The 20,694-nt window shown below is 36.3% G+C and overlaps 1 protein-coding gene across 1 annotated transcript in view; it reads right to left on the bottom strand.

Annotated features, from left to right (window-relative positions):
* Nucleotides 1–20,694, bottom strand: part of Cask (calcium/calmodulin-dependent serine protein kinase (MAGUK family)) — a gene marked incomplete in the record, with an annotated part of 363,168 nt that overhangs the window by 342,204 nt on the left and 270 nt on the right. The window contains 1 exon segment of the mRNA XM_005413251.2: nt 20,449–20,694. Within this exon segment, the coding sequence (XP_005413308.1) occupies nt 20,449–20,507 (59 nt within the window).

Genomic DNA, 20,694 nt, shown 5'->3' with positions numbered 1-20,694 from the left:
AAATGTTTCCTTTTCTTCAATTTTTTGGAATAGCTTAAAAGTTTCTCTTCTTCTTACTGTAGGTATTTATCACCACAAAGTTCCCTCCTAAGAGTTGCTTTTGGTGTATGCTGTGTTTCCATTTTCCATGTTTCCATTTTCATTTGGCTCAATATATTTTTTTAAATTTCCCTTTGGTTTCTTCTTTGACCCACTGGTTGTTCAAAAGTGTATTAATTTCTATATATTTGTGAATTTTCTAATTATTCTCATTATTATTTTTTAGTTTCATGGCATTGTGGTTATAAGAATACTTAATATGTTTCCAATCTTGTTATATTAGTTTAGACTTGTTTTGTGGCCTAACATATGATCTATCTTGGAGAATGTTCCATGTGCACTCAAACATGTATTCTGATGTTGTTGAATGGGACATTGTGTAGATGACTATTAGATTCATCTGGTCTAGACTATTATTCAACTCTGTTGTTTCTTTATTGATTTTCTATTTGGATGATTAATCGATTGTTGAGAGCAGGATATTGAAATGTGTTATTACTGTATTGCTACCTATTTCTTTCTCTTATGTCAATACCTGCTTTCTACAGTCAGATGTCCTGATATTGGGTGCATAAGTATTTACAGAAGTTATAGCATCTTGATTTGATCTATTTATAATTATAATCTTTTATCTCTTGTAATAGTTTTTGAGTTACAGTCTATATCACCCTGCTCTCTTTCTGTTATCATTTGCAAGTAGTATCTGTAAACATCCCTTTGCTTTTAGCCTATGTTGTTTTTTTTTTTTTTTTTTTGAACTGGGAATCAAACTCAAGACCTTTTGCTGTACTGCTGAGCTATATCCCTGGCCCTGTGTGTTCTTATAGCTAAAATAAATTTTTGGGGATAGCACATAGTTGGATCTTGTTGTTTGATTCATTCTGTCACTGTATGTCTAGGTTAGAAAATTTAGTCCATTTACATTTAAAGTAACTACCAATATGCAAGATATTGCTATTTTTCATCTTATTTTCTGTTATGTAGTTCCTTTTTCCCATTCTCTCTCTTTTGATGTCTTTTTTGGTAGTTGATTAGTTTTTGTAGTACTTTCTCATCTTTTATGCACCTATTATAGATTTTTCTTGTGGTTATCATGAGGATTACACAAACCATCTTTTAATCATAAGTCTATTTTAAGCTAATTAGAACTTGGATTACATCTAAAAAATTAACTTCTCTTTTTATGTTATTCATGATAAGATTTACATCTTTTATATATTGTGTATCCTTTAACAAATTATTGTAACTAATTATACTTTTATCTTCAACTTTTATACTAGAATTAAAAGTAATTTATGTACCATCATTATAGTATTAGAGTATTCTAAATTTGACTTTATTCCTACTTTTAGGGTGAGTTTTATAGTTTCATATGTTTTTATGTTGCTAGTTAGAGTCCTTTAGTTTCAACTTGAAGAACTTCCTTTAATATTCTTTATGAGGCAGGTCTAGTTGTGATGAACTCCCATGAGAAAATTTTTATCTCTCCTTCATTTCTGAAGGACAGCCGTTCCAGATAAAGTATTCATAATTGGTAGTTTTTTCCTTTCATCATTTTGAGTATATCTTCCCCCTCTCTCTTCACATGCAAGGTTTCTACTGAGAAATCTACTGGTAGTCTTATGATGGTTCCCTGTTAAGGTTATGAGTTGCTTTTTTATTGTGTTCTCAACAATTTTTTTTTTTTGACATTTGAGAATTTGATTATAATATGCCACAGTGACGACCCCTTTATATTTAACCTATTTGGAGGCTCTTTAGACCTCATGTATTTGGATGTTCATTTGCCTCTTCAGATATGGGACGTTTTCTGACCTCTCTTTAAATAAGCTTTATCTTTTTCTGCTCCTTCTGGAAATCCTATAGTGCATACATTAGTTCACTTGATGCTGTCCCATAAGTCCTTCATGCTTTCTTTTTTGTTGTTGTTATTTCTTTGACTTGGTAATTTCAAATGACTGGTTTTAAATCTCTGAGTTCACTGATTCTTTCTTGTACTAGACTGTATTATTGAAACATTATATGGAATTTTTCATTTCATTCATTGTGTTCTTTAGCTCCGGAATTTCCACTGGATTTTTTAATGGTTTTATTTTCATTGAACTTCTCACTTTGTTCATGTATTATTTTCCTTTATTTAGTGGCTATTTGTATTCTCTTGTAGTTTACTGACTTTCTTTAGTATATGTGCTGCTGAAGTGAGCACAATGACTTTCTTTAGAAAAAATAATTTTGAACTGCTTATCAGGCAGTTTTTAGATCTTCATTTCTTTATGATTGGTTACTGGTGCTTTGTTTTGATATTTTGGTGGTATTGTGTTCTCCTGATTATTCCAATCCTTATGGGACAGATTTGGTGTCTGCACATCTGAAGTAGTAATTTTTGGTAGTCTTTACAGACTGCCTTCAGTAGCAAAATCCCCACTAATCTCGCTGTCCAGAAATCTGGGGAGTGCTATCTGTCAGAATGCATGGGTGGGACTGCTGAAGCGAGTTTCCCGTGAGCTGGCTTGGTGTCTAGTTTCACAAGGCCTACCCTATTGCTGAGATCCACTGAGGTGGGCCTACTGACTAGTAATACAGGGACAAGACCTCAGCCTGTGTCTATGAGGGCTGGTGAGAATCTGGGGTTCATACAGTGGTGTGCTTCGATTACTTTCTCATCTTTTATGTACCTACTATAGATTTTCCTTGTGGTTACCATGAGGATTACATAAATCATCTTTTAATCATAGTAGTCTAGACCAGTCAGGTGTTAGGTTGGGTCCTGAGCCTGAGTCCTAAGGGATGGCCTGACAGTGGGATGAGCCTGGCACCTGGGCCCATGGAACAGGCTTGGTGCCTCAGACTGTGAAGAGTGGACCTGTAACCTACATATGTGGGAGCTGGATTGGAGTTTTGCTGTTTTAGGCAGGCATGAGTGCTGAGTCAGCTGGGGACCTGGTTCCAAGAGGTTAGTATTAGAGCTTGAAGCCATGGAGAGTGGACCTGGGTTCTGGGACCACTGGAGCACAAGGCCTTAGGGAATGGCCTTAAGACCTAAAAAACTGTATCATATCTACATGAACCATTAATTAATTCAAAGGGTATAATAAAAACAATTTTGTACATGGTATATTTATAATTACCTATTGTTATTATAATAAATTACCAAAATCTCAGTGTATTTAAAACACACAAATTTCTTCTCTTACGGTTCTGGAGGTCAGGAGTCTAAAAAAAGGTGTTTGCTTCAGGGAATAATCCATTTTCCTGACTTTTCTAACTTATAAAGGTTGTCTGCATGCCTTGGCTTCCTCTTCCTCCATCTTGAAAGTATTCCACTCCAACCCCTGTTTGGTTCCACTGTTTTGTTTACTTTTACTGAGTCTGAGCACACTGCCTCCCTCTTATAAGAACCATTGTCATTAAATAGGGCCAAAACAAATAGCATATGATAATCTATGCATCTCAATCTTTTATCACACATGTAATATCCTTTCACTATGTAAGGTAACACATTCACAGGTTTCAAGAATTGAGATGTGGACATGTTTGGGGGACCATTATTCAGCATACTATACATGGTCTTGATATTTACTTTCTATTTTAATGGGAATTTCTCATTTTAATTTAATTCCTATTTTAATTTAATTTCTCCCATTTTAATTTAATTTCTCCAGAAACTACCAAATGCAGAGCATAAAATGATGTTAATCTAAAGTTAGAACAAGACAACCTCAGAATCCCACAAAGCCATGAAAGAACTTCAGAATTCTTTCACGTTTCTTTTTCATTAAGATTTTTATGGACAAAAAAAAAAAATTGAAAACATGATGGTATTTCATCAAGTTGAAAGATATTAAGCAAAAAAATATAAGAAACAAAAAATTGCAAAGTTCAATCAAGTATTATAGCAGTGAGGGTGAAGATTAAAGATGCCTGTGAATGGAAAGGTGGTGATATATAAATTGAAGCCAAGGACCTGGACTAGAAGATTACTTCCTTGTTAGAGTCGCCAAAACAGTAGTAGTAGGTGAGACAGCAGCTCCTAAAAACTACTTGATATAATTGTTTCCTTAGTAGATAGATACCTTTTAACCCTGGGAAGAGTTAGAAATGAAACGGGGAAAAGTGCTGGTGAGGCTAGCTTCACAATGTAGGAGATAGTTGCACTAAGCTCTCAGACAAGTAAGACGAGTCAATGTGTACATATGCACATACTAGTATAGGCAGAAGGCAGGAGGAAGGAGGACTAGCATCTGCTATGGCACAAAAGAACTGAGCATTTAGAGTGTTGTAAATAGCTCTTACTGGCCTAGCAACAATGTGGGATGGAAGATGGATGACAAGAAAGCCAAAAACCACAAACAAAGAGAGACAATGTACCAAAGAGGTTAAGGACCTGAGGAGTAACTAACCTATATTAAAAACTTGGCTGTGCCTTCCCTAGCTATATAAATCTCAGTAAAGTCTCACCCACTTCATTTATGAAACATGAGCATAATCATACACACCACATACATTTGTTGGGAGAATGAAGTAAAAAAAATAGTTTTGGGGGTACAAAGCACAACCTGGCTTCAGTTCTGGGATTTTCAAATAATCATTTTTCTCCTTCTCCTCCTCTTACTTCTTTTTTGGATCCAGAGTGAGAATCTTAGGACTTCTAGGTTTGTGCTGTGTAACAGAACTTTTAATGGTGATGGAAATGTTCTAAATCTGTGCAGTCTACCATGTAGCCACAAGCTACGTACAGTTATGGAGCAACTAAAACACAGCTGATATGATGTGACTAAAGAACCGAAATTTTTAAAAGAATGTCTTGCATTGAGTTCCTCTCTTCCCAACCCATGGTAACCACTGATCTAATTTTTGTTCAACAGATTTACCTATTTTGAACATTTCATACAAATGGAATCATATGATATGTGGCCATTCATATCTGCCTTTTTTCACTTAACATGTTTTAAATGTTAATCCATGTTGAAGAGTATATCTGTTGCTTACTTCTTTTATAGCTGAACTATACTCCACTGTATGCAACTACCACATTTTGTTTATCCATTCATCCATCTTGGACATTGGAGTTTCCACCTTTTGGCTATTATGAATAATACTACTATGAATATTTGTGTATAAGTTTATTTATAATGTTTTTTGTACTCTTCCGTATATACCTAGGAGTAGAATTCCGGGTTATATGGAAACTGTAACTTTTTGAGGAATTTGCAGCACATTTCCACAGTGATTATGTCATTATATATTCTTGCCAGTTGTGTTAGCTTTCTGTAGCTGTGACAAAATACCTAGGAAAATAAATTTGGAGGAAGGGTTTATTTTTGCTCATGGTTTCAAAGATTTAAGTGTGTGGTCATTTGGTCCCACTGTTTCATTGACTTTTGTGAGGCCATCATGGTCTATGGGTGTGGACAGCAAAATTGCTTACTCCATGGTGGCAAGAGCAGAAAGAGTGGGAGAGGAGGGAGGGAGGGAGGCAAAGGGGGATGAGCGGGGAAAAGGAGAGGAAGAGAAAGAGGAGAAGTAGCAGCCAAAGAGATTCAGCTCCTAAGTTCATGTCCCCCAAGGATCCACTCCCCTGAACTAGGTCTCACCTCCAAAGTTTCCATTACCTTCTGACAGCCTATCAAGTTATGAGTTCATCAATGGATTAATCAAGTGATGAGCTCAGAGCTCTCATGATCCAATCACTTCACCACAGCCTCACCTCTGATCATTGCTCCACTGTACCATATGAGACTATGGGGACATTTCATATACAAAACACAACACCAGTGGTGTATGAGACATTCAATTTCTCCACAATCTTGCCAACATTTGTTATTGTCCATCTCTTTGATTCTAGTCATCCTAATGTGTGTGAAATCATATCTCATTGTGGTTTTGATTTGCATTTCTATAATGATTTGATATATGCCTTTTCACATGTTTATTAGCCATTTGTAATTCTTCTTTGCAGAAATATTTGTTTGATGAATTTTTATTTTGTTTAATATTAATTAACTTGAAATAGCTGCATCTGGCTAGTGGTTACCATATTACCTACCTTTAATTAAGGTCAAGTGGGACTGGCTATGTGACAAAGTCAAGTACAGCCTCATGACTCAGCTCAGATGTCCCAGATGGAATCATGAGTGATCCAGCAAGGAGAGAGGAAAGGGTAATTAGTGTAACATCTGGAAGCAGGAGGCACCTAAATTACTATGATGATGGAAACAACTTGTTTATTGAGCACTTCCAAGGCTCCAAGGACCTTGCTTAGTACTCACCATCTTATTATCATAACAATCCTGTCAGGTAGATTCTATTGACTCTATTTCACAAATGAGGAAACAGTTTTACACAGATCAAATAAGCCAGTTAGTAATAGCTTTACTCACTGTAAAATTCTCCTTTCCATTTCAACCTTAGAAACCTTTTCTTCATCTGACTTAATTATAGCAATGATGTTACAGATCTTAATTAGGGAAACTAAGTGTTGTCTAGGATTTCACCAATATGTTCAGGATCTATGGTACAATTTTAAGTCTACTAACCTATCTCAAAGGATTAGTTTGAAAATTCAGTGGCTTTGAAGCAGGAAAATTTTAGCACTAAAGGAAAATATGAACTTCTGACCTAAAATGGGGTCAAAAGTAGGTGATACTGAAAGCTGGGGAAATCATACCAAACTTTAGGCAAGAGAAATGCTCTGTTGATTCTTTTTGTGTTGTCCTCGCCTTCTCTGAATTGATTTAACAACTATATATTAAATATCTATTATATCTCAGACATTTTCTTTGGTAGGAGAGATACAGCAATGACTATAACAACAAAGAATCCTGACCTAATAAAGCTTGAAATATATATTAAAGAAATGCATGATATTAAAAGTATACAAGCTCCAATAAGTTTGTCATGTGGAGATCTTCGTGTAGTATCTATTTCATAATGAACCTTAATCAGATACCACAGCATAAGAACCCTTAAAGCACACGCTCTGCTTACTAAGAAAAGTATTAGTCTGCATATTATAGCCTTAAATGGCTCAAAATCCACATATTTGGCAGAGTTTGTCTACCGTAATTGCTGCTCTGAAAGTAGCACCCAGCTCTCAAGTACAGCCAGCAGCCAAGGAAGTGAAGGGAATTATTAAAGCATACCTTCAGCTCTGTGGGGCTGTCCCAGACACCTCTGCACATGATGGGAAGATAACACAGCAAGAATCACCAGAGCATTTCTCTTGCCTAAAGTGCTGTATGATTTCCCAAGCTTTCATCATCCTTACCCCTGACCCCTATTTCAAGTAGATAAAACAGAAATGATGAGGTTATTCAGATGATTCGTGTGGGTGGCTGTTGTGCTGGCTGGGACAATAACACTGTTCTCTTTTAAAGAGTTCACATTTTATTTACTCTTACAAATAATAATTTAATTTTAAAAATATTGCATTTTCAAAAGTATATCACAGAAAATAGTGAAGTTCAAATTCTCTGGTAGATAGGTTGCTTTTGGCAACAGACCTAAGTAACCACACTAGAGGGTTAGCCCTTGCATGACCCTCTCTTTGTACCTCGCCTCTGGGATGAGTAAGCAGGGCAAAAGGTATGAATTATGCTGATTGGGAAAGCCTAAATGAAAGAGCTAACTCCATCACTTCCAGTCTCAAACTCATGGTTTTCTGTGTTTCATCTCTTACTGAAGTATTCAATCCCAGAGTTACTAAAGATATCAGGCATCAAACTCACAAATAATATAGCTCAGTATCATTTGGCCAAGTCATGTTTCCTAAATTAAAATATCAGTCATGTAAGGAAAAAGTACAACCATGAATTCCAACTCCAAAAACAATACCTTTTCCTGATCTTGCTAACAGAGAAAATGGAGACTATGAGAAGGCCTTTCTGTCAAAAGCTATTACATTTCCCTCAGTGATGTGGGTAGAGGACAATAATAAATAATGGTAAAATTTGGCTTTTGGATTTTATGTGAAGCTGGCCACCAATTACCTTAATGGCTGAGAGCAAGTACAAAGGAAAATCAAGAATGTAACATGACATTCCAACTATGGATACAAATATGGTTAGATATGGGAAGCCTAATTGTAACTCTTGCAATAAATGTTCTAAGATTACCCACAATATTTGGTATCTATGTGCACCAACATTTTGGTAAAATACAAGTGACTATAGTACTTCAGGACCAGGATTACAATGTTTCAGATGGGATGGCACTATTTCAATGGCTTAGAGCACACAAAACAGCTCGTATGAATTCCTAAACTCATCACTCACAATGTGGGCTTTCTTTTGAGGAAGTAAAAAAAAGGCAGTAAGATTTCAGAGAAATGAAGATTATATGATTACACTGATTATACTAGAGTGTAGAAAAGCTAAGGATGTATCAGTATAGAATCAGTGAGGAAAGGTCACAGAATTGTTAAACAGGCTGCCACTATTACCCAGCAGAAAAGGAAAGGGCACAGTAGTATATTATTTTCATTCATAAGTCTCTAGTCACTGAGTTAATAATTTGATAGCAGAGAGAGAAATGGGTTTGTAGAAATATGGGTCAGGTGTAAAGGCAGATGCAGGTGTTAGCCTAATGATTTTAGATGTTTGCAATTCAGAATTATGGGCAAGGAAACAATACCAAGGCTTCATCTCTAGAAGGGACTGGCAAGCTTTTTGTTGAAAGGGTCAAATAATAAGTACTTGAGATTTTGTGGGCCATACAGTTTCTGTCAAAATTAATCAACTCCTCAACTCTTCCTATAGCTTGAAAGCAGTAATAGATGATACTTAGCCAGGGAGTGGAGCTGATCTGGCCTATGGGCTAAGTCGAGAGTGCTAAGTCAGTGGTTATCAAACTTTAGTGTGCCTCAGATTTCCCTTGGAGGGCTTGCCAAAATAGAGATAACAGTCCCTTCCCCAAGGGTGGGGGTGTGGCTTGCAAACCTGTATTTCTAAAAAGTCCCCAGACCTGCTGCTAGTCAGCAGGTGATTCATACTTTGAGAACTACTAATCTAGACCTTCCTAGCTAAACAGGATGTTGAACATTTTAAGTAAGTTCATATCTGATTGGCCACAAATATTTGTCATTTGTATTAAGTTCCAACTTCAAAGCTCAATGAGAATTATATAATATATAGAAAAACAGGAAAACACACTAGTTGGAATTTTTTCCCTTTACTTTCACTGCAGAATAGATTTATATTGCTCCATCAGTAAAACAGACACAATTCAATCCTCAAATCTTTTCATTAATTTCTACCTAATGTTTTTACCTAACATGTTCTAAGTTCTAGAGGCTTTGAAACTTTTTTTGGGGGGTACTGGGAATCAAACTCGGGACCTTGCGCTTGCTAGGCAGGCACTTATACCGCTGAGCTATATCCCCAGCCCCTAAGTTCTATAAAGAGCTAAAAAAATTGGGTTTGTAAATCAAAGAAGAACATCAGTTTTAAAGACAAGGCTAAATGACTCTTGCAAAATCAAGGGAAATTCAACAAAGCCTATTTATCGTTAGCTGCAATTCAGGCTTTTTAAGAATTATGTCATTTTATGTGGATAAGAATCCCATGTAGTTAATAATTTAGCCATTACTTCCTTTCTTTTACAAAATGAATAAACAATAAAGCAAGCCAAATGGTGATGTCACATGGCGCATTAAAATATTTTTCCTTAAAATTCTTATTTCTACTAGTAAGTCTTAAATTGCATTTTTCAAATCCAACTTATACCTATCTTTTTAGGACTATGTTGATAAATAAGTCTTTGAGAGAAAAGTATCCCAATAAGATCTTCAAGTCTACATTCATATTTGTAGGCCTAATTCTGAAGCCACGTAGGCAGATATAACCAAGAAGCGTGAACTTTAGTCAGATGTCAAGTTAAAGCTCACTACACCGTTAATGCAAGTGGGTCACAGATTATGGAAGTGTAATCCAGCAGGAGGGAGAAATAATGGGGATAATCCAAAAAGCAGAACGGCAAGCCTACAATGTTTCCTCTCCAGATTTCTAGGCTCTTTGTGCAGTGATGATAATGCAAGTATTTTCATTTGAATAGATATTTACACAGATCTCTTTCACATCCACAAGAGGGAAATGTTTTTAAAAAACAGTATAGCCTGCAATCTGTATGGTTGGTAGAGGTTTTTTCTATTCTTCCTAGCATGCTTTTAAAAATATTATGTATGTTAATTATAATGTGAGATGATTATATTCTCACTCTAACCTGTGATCTGAATATTCCAATAACAATTTTTAAAATTTTATATGAAATAAAATTAAAGAAAGTGCTCAGTGAAAACAGCTTCTTGTTTGTTTTTCAAGTATCTAATTATTTTACAAGTTACTAAATTAAAGAAAAATATTTATTAAAAACAATTTCAAATTCAACGTCACATTATATTGCTGGGATGAAAACCTAGTTAGGAAGAATATTAAACCTAAGAAGTAGACTGGCCGACATTCTTATATAAATAGTCTGACAACTTTTCTTTTGAACAAATGGCTCATAGAAAAGTCAGCAAAAATTTCTAACCTAAATAATTCAATATAAATAACACTGCATAAAGATTATCATAGAAAAAGATGCCTTTTACTGTCCTCTGAAGCCAACCTTACAAGTATTTCCATAAAAGTGCTCAAATACACCACTCAATATAAACATGATCTTTTTTACACCTGACTACGTAATATAACCTAATTGATGAAATGCTGTTGTATAAATTCAGGTAATTTAGATTAAGTGTTCAGTCATACTTTAGACTACAAATTTAGGATCTTTCCACCTCATTTTGTTCACTATTAAGATGTGGAAATTGCTGTCATAAAAAAAAATTGAGGGAAGTTGAATTGAAAAACACTTTATTCATAAATCATGTGTATGGCTGTTTAATAAATATGTGAGATTTTTTTCTCAGTCCTGCAATTTCACATTATGAACAGTTAACTTGTCCAATGTTCAAATGCAAAGCTGAAAGGTAGAATACAAAATTTCATCTTTTAACATCATCTTTGGAGCTTTTCACAACCCTGCAAAATTATAATCTAGAACAGACTTACAAATTATGAAAATCTATAAACTCAAATAATACTATCTTTCCCATGTATATAAGAAGCAATAAGTTTTAAAAAAAATACTAAGTGACTTAAATATATTTTTAAAACTTCCTTAAGTTTCTTTAATGGTCCCTACTTATCTTCTTCTATTCCTTTTTATAAATGAGGAAACAGACCTACAAAGACTAAATGAGTTACCCAAGGAGAAGACTGACAAATCACTCAAGCCTCACCTTCTCTAGATTTCCCCAACTTCCTTCTCCTACTTTGTGATCACGGAGTCTCTGGATTTCTCCACTTAACACACTCATTCAACAACTACTGACTGCATATGTAACTACACTGTATATCAGCTACAGAGCTATGCAGTTTATGACCCTGGCCTTATCAGGACTCATGGTCTAGTTAGATTAGGTCTAGATTTAACTGTTTGTCATCTTTCCCATTGACAAAGAGCTCCTTGAAGCCAGAGAAAGGTGCTGGATGATAATGATGATAGCAATTAAAGACATAATAACAACCCCTAGACCTTTTATATGGATAATATTATTCAATCCTCCCAACAATCTTTCAATGTATATACTAGTACCCTGATTTTATAGGAAAATCGATAAATAAATGAACAAATCTTTAGATGTTAACACCACTAACAATTTTACACACATGGTAGAAAACAATGTTCATTTCACCATATTATTTACACAATAGGCCTGTTTCCTGTGTTTAGTACTGAGAGAGTGCACATTTGGAAACTTTTGAAACTTATGTATTAACTGCCAAAAGTAACTTGAGTATCTCAGAGACATTCTACAAATAAAAAATACTTATGCTGCATTTTACAATCACTAATCCATGCAAATAGCTTCCGAGGCAGCTATCATTCCTTCCACAAATAAGAAGAAAATGGCCACACCATGCCCAAAGGTTACCAGATAAGATCTTTAGGGGCTGCCTTACAAGTCACAAAGCAATGGTGATCCATATGTTCAGGGGAAATTATATGTAAGCAGAAAGGACAAAAATCTATGTTTCCTAAAAACACAGTTGAGAATATATAAAACATCAGTAATACAATGATAATCTGTACACCATGACAGAGCCATACCTCTGTAACTGAATTAGTAACATCATCTTCATTTCATTTAATATGTATTAAAATCTTCACATGGGTAAATGCTATTATTTTCATTCCACATTTAAATACCAAAATACTCTAAATTCAAGGTTAAAAGCCTGAAACATATACTCAATATATTTTGGATTACATTAAACTACAGCAGGACAGAATCATCATTCTGAGCTGTAAATGATTCAAATAGTCACAACAATGGTTACAAAGCAAAACAAAAAGTATTAAAGGAAATCAAAAACATAGAGAGGAAAAAAAAGAATGTGCAACAAGCCCCGTAATAGAACACAAGAAGCCCAAGTGAAATAATGGGCACTTAGATACAAAAAAATTGGCTTAAGTACAATAAAGTAATAATTTTCTATTTATGAATAGCTGTGGACTACTTTAAAAAGCCAACAAACAAATTCAGTTAGGGGTTGGGGAAAGAGGGATGAGATATGGAGGAGTACGACTGTCATCCAAACTGGACAAAAGCCCTTGAGGCAAGAAAGAAATAAATAAGTTCTCTATAGTGGAAGAATTTAAGAAAATAACAATGGCTTGACAAACACCAAAATCTTAAAGTAAATTTAAAGTATCAAAAATTTACTTTGTCACTTCATCAAAAGCTTCCATTTAATTAATAGTCATGCACAAGCTAGAGAATGAAAATGGCCTAATTTCAGGAAAATCAAATGATTTTGCCTAAAAGCCAATCATCCAAATCTGTAAAATATAATTGCAGTGAAAAAGAAAGCCATTTTTTTTGCCTCAATATTCTGGTTTTGAGACACAGTCACAGAAAGATAGTGTAAAATTGCCACACCCACAGAAATGAAACCGGAACTTAGCTTTTCAGACACACAGAGATTGAATATTAAATATCATATTCATTTTGATAGGTTCTTTAAATTGCCTCCATTTTATAGCCACACCTTTTCTTGGTCCTCAGTTAGTGTGCTGGCATTTCACATTATTGATCTTCCCCACTTTGAAATGCATGAGCTCTCCAGCTATCCTGATTTTTCTGATTCTATGAATTATACTCCAAAGCACAATCCCCAGTTCAGTCAGGACCAGGAACACACTCACTCACAGTAAATGACTCCCAAATCTGACTGTCATTCCATACCTTTCATTCAAATTTGAGGCTAAAATTCCCAGCAACATTCAATTAGAAATACCTTGCATCCAGTCCAAAGCCAAAGTACCAGTCCACAACATGGATTACAGAGCAGCAAAGAGTTATAGATAGATATACTGATAGATATAGAAAGATCATCATATATGTTATTTTTAATGGAAAATGAATATTTATGTACAGTGTACAAATATAATCACATTTTGTTTTTTGCACCAAAACTCCCATGATATACAAGAAATTACAATGGTTACCGCTAGAGCAGTGGTGACGAATCTATGGCATGTATGCCACAGCAGGCCGTCTGAAAGCTCTAAAAGGTTAACCATGACTGCTTGAGAGGACAGGGATATAGATTGTGAGAAAATGGAGAGAAACAATTTACCTTTTTTTTTTATTTTTGGTTTTTTGAGACAGGTCTCACTTTGTAGTGCAAGCTGGCCTTTAACTCACAGCAATCCTCCTGCCTGCCTCAGCCTCCCAGTGCTGGGATTACAGGCATGGTGGCTCAGAGACAATTTACCCTTATACTATGTATACATTTAAACTTACTATGCACATATTACTTTTATAATTTATAAAAACTAGTTCATTAATAAAGATAAATTAGTAAAAATATTAAATCTCAAAATTAAAAGGAAAAGTTAACTGTAAGTCAGTTTAGCTTCAGAAATGCAATCTTCCCAGTATAGAAATTCCAAGAGAATCTCCCTATACAGACTTGTGCTCTACAACCAATAATACAATACTGGCCTAGGGACAGACAGAAAGGAGAAGGGTTCTATAGCATCTTGAACTCAGTAGCTATGGTCCAAAGCCCTATTTGTTTGTTCCAGAATCTGCATTTTCAGTTGCAACTAAAAAATAAGCCCCCAAATAGGAGAGCAGCATATCCCATCTGCTTGATGGTCGGGGTTAGGTACCTGTTCTGCAGCAACTCAGTCTCTTGATTATTTAGGGTGCGGTGTTAGGGAACAGTGCAGACACTTTCTCAGACTCAGCAGCTGTGGTTCAGTACATGGTTTGCAGAGTCAGAAAGGAAAACTTCTGAATTTTTATCACAGTATGTAGGAATGACAAACCTGTGGAAAACACTCAACTCCAAACCCAACAAATACCTATCTCTGAAACCTATTTCTGATTTGGCATGTTAAAAGTAATTATCTTATCCCATCTGTTAGGGCAGAGGAATTGGAAGGAAAAACTTAGAGTAAAAGGGGTAGAGAAAGTTCTACAAACAGTTATATTTTGGACAGATGGTCAAGATGCCATATTTACACTACTAAAGAATAAACAGATTATCAGTTTGGTGACAAATGTTGGCATTTATTAAAGACCAAATAAAAAATAGATAAAAGAATGAATAGTATATGAAACCTTTACTGAAGAGATGAGAAATGTAACTAGTAAGTCAAACAACCAAAATTTGCAGCAAATAAATGTTGAAAATGAAGACGTCTTATCTCAAAGAAAGTCAATAGAGTATAGTATTTTCACAACTTGAATCAGAACAAGTTGGAATCCTATGTAATCTTGGGCAAAAAATATTCACTACCCCTCTTGATCTCAAGTGTTCTCTGTAAAATGGATACAATCGAGACAATATTTGTAAAATGCCTAACATTAGAAGCATAAATCAATTTCCTTTAGAAAGTAGGCACTAAGTTATAAACTATTTTTAAACAATCTTATGTTAAAGTCCCTTTAAACAAAGTGCTTCTATCACTTTTAAAATACAAAAACATTTAGAAAAATGCTACAGTTCACTCATGATCCCAAAAATGAAGTATACTTGCTTCTTTAATTAACTGAGCAGAGCTACAAGTAGAGGTGGGAAAATTTTCAATTTAAAAGAAATATTCAGGAACACAATTTAAGGGACATTGGAAATACAATTCATCAGGTGAAACTGTTGCTGGTACAAGAAAAAATGGAAGGGGATGAACTACATATGTTGAAACACATAAAAGTTAAGCGAGTCCACAGGAATATTTAGGAAGGCAATTTGAAAAAGACACCTCCTAAAGTAATCTACAGAAATGAGACATGAAAAACTGTACATGCAGAAAAGCAACCGCATAGCTTAGTTACTCGCCAAAAGAGCCCCAGAATCAAACTCCACCATCAGGAATCAACATTGCTTCCCTACTTCCAGTGAGGCCTGCCATCTGCAGGAATCTACATCCGGTACTGTATTTAACAGGTTTTTCCTCTGTGGAAATGCAACTGTAACCCCATGGTTTGCATTATTTCTGGGCTCCCAGCAAATTAGCTGGTGACTGTATTTTGTTTACTTGTTACCTGGCTATCGTTGTGATCATGTACAGTACTTCTTTCATGGAACACTACACATTTCTGGAATATGCTCATTTCATTCAGGCTCACACTTGCCCTTTTCCTAGCATTAAAAACTAGTGTACCTACAATATCTAGTTAAAATTTCCAAGAAAAGATCCTCCAGTGTAGTGCAGTACCACAAACACAAATCACTGAATTAATCAATACATGTGAAAGCCATAGTACTCAGTATAAATTACTAAAGTTGAATTTTTCTCTAGGTTGAATTATATATCTTACATATTACTAGTACATATTATTAGTACATATTTACACAAAGACAGCATTTAATTCAATTCTCTGAAAAACAGCATTATTGAAGTCACACGTATGTGATTTAAAGTACACAAGCAACTTAGCCATTCTCTTTCAATAGTGTATGTGTAAACACAACCTATACTAAATTGATAAATTTCTTAATATTAAATTAAGCCATTATAGTGGAAAGCCATCATTTAGTGTTATTGAAGTAATCCTTGCTCTGTGTTGTTCCAAACATCAGACAATCACCATGTTAGCATTAGATGAGTGTGATAAATCAATGTGAATCTTAAAAGGCCCCAGAAATCAAAGTCAAACACAGGCTGCAGCTAAAGTTTTACACAAGGCTCAGAAACACAAGTGCATAGAAGACAGTCTGTTACCTTCAATACCTTCCAAAAAGCATTCATTCTTCTTTGCAAAAATTGTAATCCTCTAAAAAGCCCGTCTCCAAATATTATATACATCATGTAAGTTTTAAACTGATAACTTTCAATCATAGCTGCATATGAGAACCACTGAGCTTTCAAGAAAAAATATCAGTGGCATGACCCATTCCAAGATTCTGATTTCACCACTCTGACACGGAGCCCTGGCAGTGATCTTTTTAAAAAGCTCCCCTGGTGATTCTAATATGCAACCAGGTGGAGAACCACTACTTTAAACTAATGCCCGCCTTTTGGGACAATAATTGCTCCAAGGTTGATAAACATGTTTTTTGCCTTTTAATGAGACTTTATTAAAACTACTCAATTCATTCCACAACTAATGAGTGACCACTACCTTGTAGGAAGTGTGTTAATGGAGAAAGATGTGTGAGACACTCTTCCTGCCCTCAAGAAGCTCCCTATTAGCTAAGCAGAGAGAGCCATAAATAAATAACTGTAATTAAATATGATAAGTGCTCTTGAGGTGTTAGCAAATACAGCATGCCTCACAAACTTGCATGTCATCCTTGAGCAGGGGTCATGCTGCATCATTCCAATTTTAGTACATGTCCTACTAGAGCAGGAAAGTCAGAAGTTACAGGTTGATAAATATTCTAAATACCAGGACAAATGTTTAGCCCACACAAGGTGAAAATGGTGTGCATTTTGGTATTCATTTTCACAGAAACTGCTCTGCCAAAAGGGAGGCATTTTTCTGTGTGATAATTTGGATGAATCTTCTTGAAATTTCTTGCATGTAATCTTACTGACTGTGCACTTACCTACAAAACTTTAAATCTGCAAAAGCAACAGAAAATGATCATGAAAAAAATTAGTCATTAATCTATATTTGTATCATAATACTTTTCAGAAGTTTAGGGACTATGATAAGGTCCCACTATTAGAGATACCTGAAAGATATTATGGAAATAATAGGCATTCAAAAGAGTTCCCACAAGATTTTGAAAAATAAGAAACATGGAGCTAGGGGACAGAGTTTTAATTTTTTAAAAAAGGAAATGGTATCCTCTCAATTTTCATAATGAAGCAGATACACAATTCCCTCAAAAATGGCTTTACCCTTATGGGTAAAAGCTGCAGCCACTAGAAAGAAAACATATATCAAGTAATGATCCACTTCTAAATCTCCTTTACTCATGTTCTCCCTTTCAACCAAGGAAAACACATAGCAGGGTCTAGATTAAACTGGAACTCTTTTACACCTTTGTACCGAGTGGAGCCAAGCATACAGTGGATGAGTAGATGAGTGAGCAGGTGGGTAGGTAGGGGAGTGAGTGGGTGACCAATTAGCCTTGAAAAATAAAATCTATTTTAAAGTGCCTTAGTGAAAATTTAAACCTATTAAGACCTGGTGGTGAAAAACAATTTGTGATGCTAATTTGATATAAAAGAAAATCAAAATTCCATAGAACTTGAATAGAAATCCAAAAGGTTTCAGTGTGAGTGAATATCTTTAAGGTCTTTCTGCTTAAATCCATAATTGAACAAATTGTAAGTTAAAATGTATGCTGTCAAGGTCCCTGAAAGAAAATCTCAAACGAATTTCAATTTTCAGATCAATATATACTGAGTCAATTTACCGGAGAAACCTTCAACCTTTACACAGGGTGAGGAACACTATTACTACATTCTTTAACACTAAGGCTGTCTTGCATTCTTTATTTCAAGGAATGGCATTTTATAAATAGCACTGGACATGTCAGATTTTTTAGGCTACAAATGAGACAAAGGCAGCCACAGAATACCTATCACCTCAAAATTAGCTTGCTTTCCCTCCTTATGCAGCTGTGAAATAACAGAAGGGATGAATTTAATTCTACTAGAGATGATGCCTGAAATATTCTCTCAGTTATAAGTCAGCAGAATACTGACTGTGCTAATGTAATGCTGACCACTTTTCAAGATCCAGAGATCCTACTGTCACCTTTCCAGATCTTAAGGAATCACAACTAGTTACCAAAATTGATTCAGTGATGGGTATTTTCCAACATCACAATAATTATTAACATTTAAATATCACCATTTTCGAATTATGACTTTGCTGGTTGATTTACATCAGCTGTAACTAAGACGCAACAAATATCATTCACCCACACAGTTACAGTCATTTGGGGGCTTTTGGGAAACACCTAATTTACCTTCCCCGGCTGCTTCCTAATCGTGAATAAACCAAGGAGATATTGGATGTATTTTTCTCTTTAGAACCGTGCCATTCACATGTGGCTACTGAGCACCTGAAAGGTGGCTAGTCTGACTTAGAGGTTTAAATTTAATTTTAGTTCATTTTAATTTAAATGTGGAAAAAATATTCAATTCCGTTATTGCAAAACTTTTACATATGTTTGGAACAACTTGGGTATGTGAATTTACTTTTGCACATGCAAATTTTATGAAACCTAAACACAGATTAATTTAGATTAGTATCAGAACTGAAATGTGCTGTTAGTGTAAAATACGTATTGAAGTCAAAGACTTAGAAAAGATGTACAATATCTCATTAATTTTTATACTGATTATATATTGAAGTGACAATAATTTGAATCTATTGGGTTGAAAATATTTTATCAAAATTAACTGCATCTATTGTTTTTAATCTCTTCAATGTGGCTACTAGAAAATTTTTAATTACCATATGTGTCTCTCATTATATATCTTTTGGACAGCGCTGCTCTAGAGCACTTCCACAATGACTTTACCAGACACATTTGGATATCCTCCTCCTAACAGCCAGGCTGGTCATTGAACAATAGGGGCAAGCAGTAACACGTCCTCGTAGCGACTGGGTCTGAGTAAAGTGTGTAGCAAGCTCTACCGACAATTTCAGCATGTGAGGCAACAGTACAGTACTTCAATATGGAAGAAAAAGTGAGTTATCAGCACTCAAACAAATTGAAATTGAGTACTGCAGACAACTTAAAAGAGATTGAGCCAACTGCTCTAAGGTCTTGGTTTCTTTTCCCAAATGCAGACCTTAACATAGACAATAAAGCACATCTTCCCCCAAAACGAGGTAAAGTATTCCAATGGTGCTATCTAGTAAGCCCTATTAAATACGCAAAAATTGCTCTTAAATCTTATCTCAACTTCAAAAGCCAGAGAATGCACGCTGAGCTAGGAAATCAACTTCAGATTGCCAGCATTTCCCTCACAAGCAAATTAGCAGGATTGTGCACTTGGAATACTGTTTGACAAGAATGAAAAGGAAACTATTCAAAACAGATTTAAGGAATGGACAATTAGATGAGGAACTGCAGATTTAATTCTCAATCAGCACTGTGATTAATCTGATTCCCTGCTTTTCCCTAGTGTAATTATACAACACAGATGAAAGGATGAGCATTTGGACTGTCAGTTCTGTATTCTAGACCAGCCCGGTGACTCAAAGCAGACGGCTCTACCACGCCAGCCACCATCCCAACTACAGTGGAAGGGAGCCTCGAGCACCGATGGAACAGTCATTGCATAACGAAGCATTAAAAATTCGGGTGCCCCCAACTCTTTCCACGTTCGTCTGCACTAGATGAAGAATTTGCCGAAACTGGACGCACCCCGTCTTATACGATCCCCTCCAATCCGGGCATGGGGTGAACACAAAGGCATCTGTCTAATATCCTGCACAATAGACACACACCCCACAATTAAAAACCCTGGACGCTCTCTCTCTCTTCACACAAGCAAACAAAATGCAAGCTGCCGTATCTGTAGATGGTCTAAGGTACACGCAAGGTAACAATAACCCCAACTGTTCCCAGGAAGCAACTATAAAATCGGTTCTGCCACGTCCCTGTGCACCCGTCAGATAAAATGCAGGCAGCCGGCCCCACGCCTTATGGGGTGGCCGACCTCGACTCGCTGGCCTCAAGGGATCGCGGAGAACCCCCCCAGAGCCCCTCCTGGCAGGAGATCCAGGTACGCGTCTATAAATACTCCAGGGTGAGGAGGACGCGGGAGGCAGAGGGGAAGGAGGGAGGGCAGGGGGCAGGCTCGGAGCGGGTGCGGGAGGGCGCGGGCACCAGTGAAATGCATTTTTCCACACTCCCGCTCCCTCGCGTGGAGACTCACTTGCCGATCACCTCGCACAGCTCGTACACATCCTCGAACAGCACGTCGTCGTCGGCCATGGTCCGGAGGGGACAGCGGCCGCAGCGTGGAGGGCTCCGAAAACGAGAGTGGGGGCGCCCAAGAGCTCAGAGCCCGGCCCGGGGTTCGCCTCCTCCCCTCAGGACCCGCGAGCCCTCGGAGCTGGAGGCGCTCGAGTGGGGCGGCGAGGCCCGGAGACTGCGGCGCCTTCCTCTGCAGGCGACCGCC

Source organism: Chinchilla lanigera, unplaced genomic scaffold (assembly GCF_000276665.1).
Source record: "Chinchilla lanigera isolate Chin_1 unplaced genomic scaffold, ChiLan1.0 scaffold00164, whole genome shotgun sequence".
NCBI lineage: Eukaryota > Metazoa > Chordata > Mammalia > Rodentia > Chinchillidae > Chinchilla > Chinchilla lanigera.
This window is presented reverse-complemented; position numbering and strand designations above follow the sequence as displayed.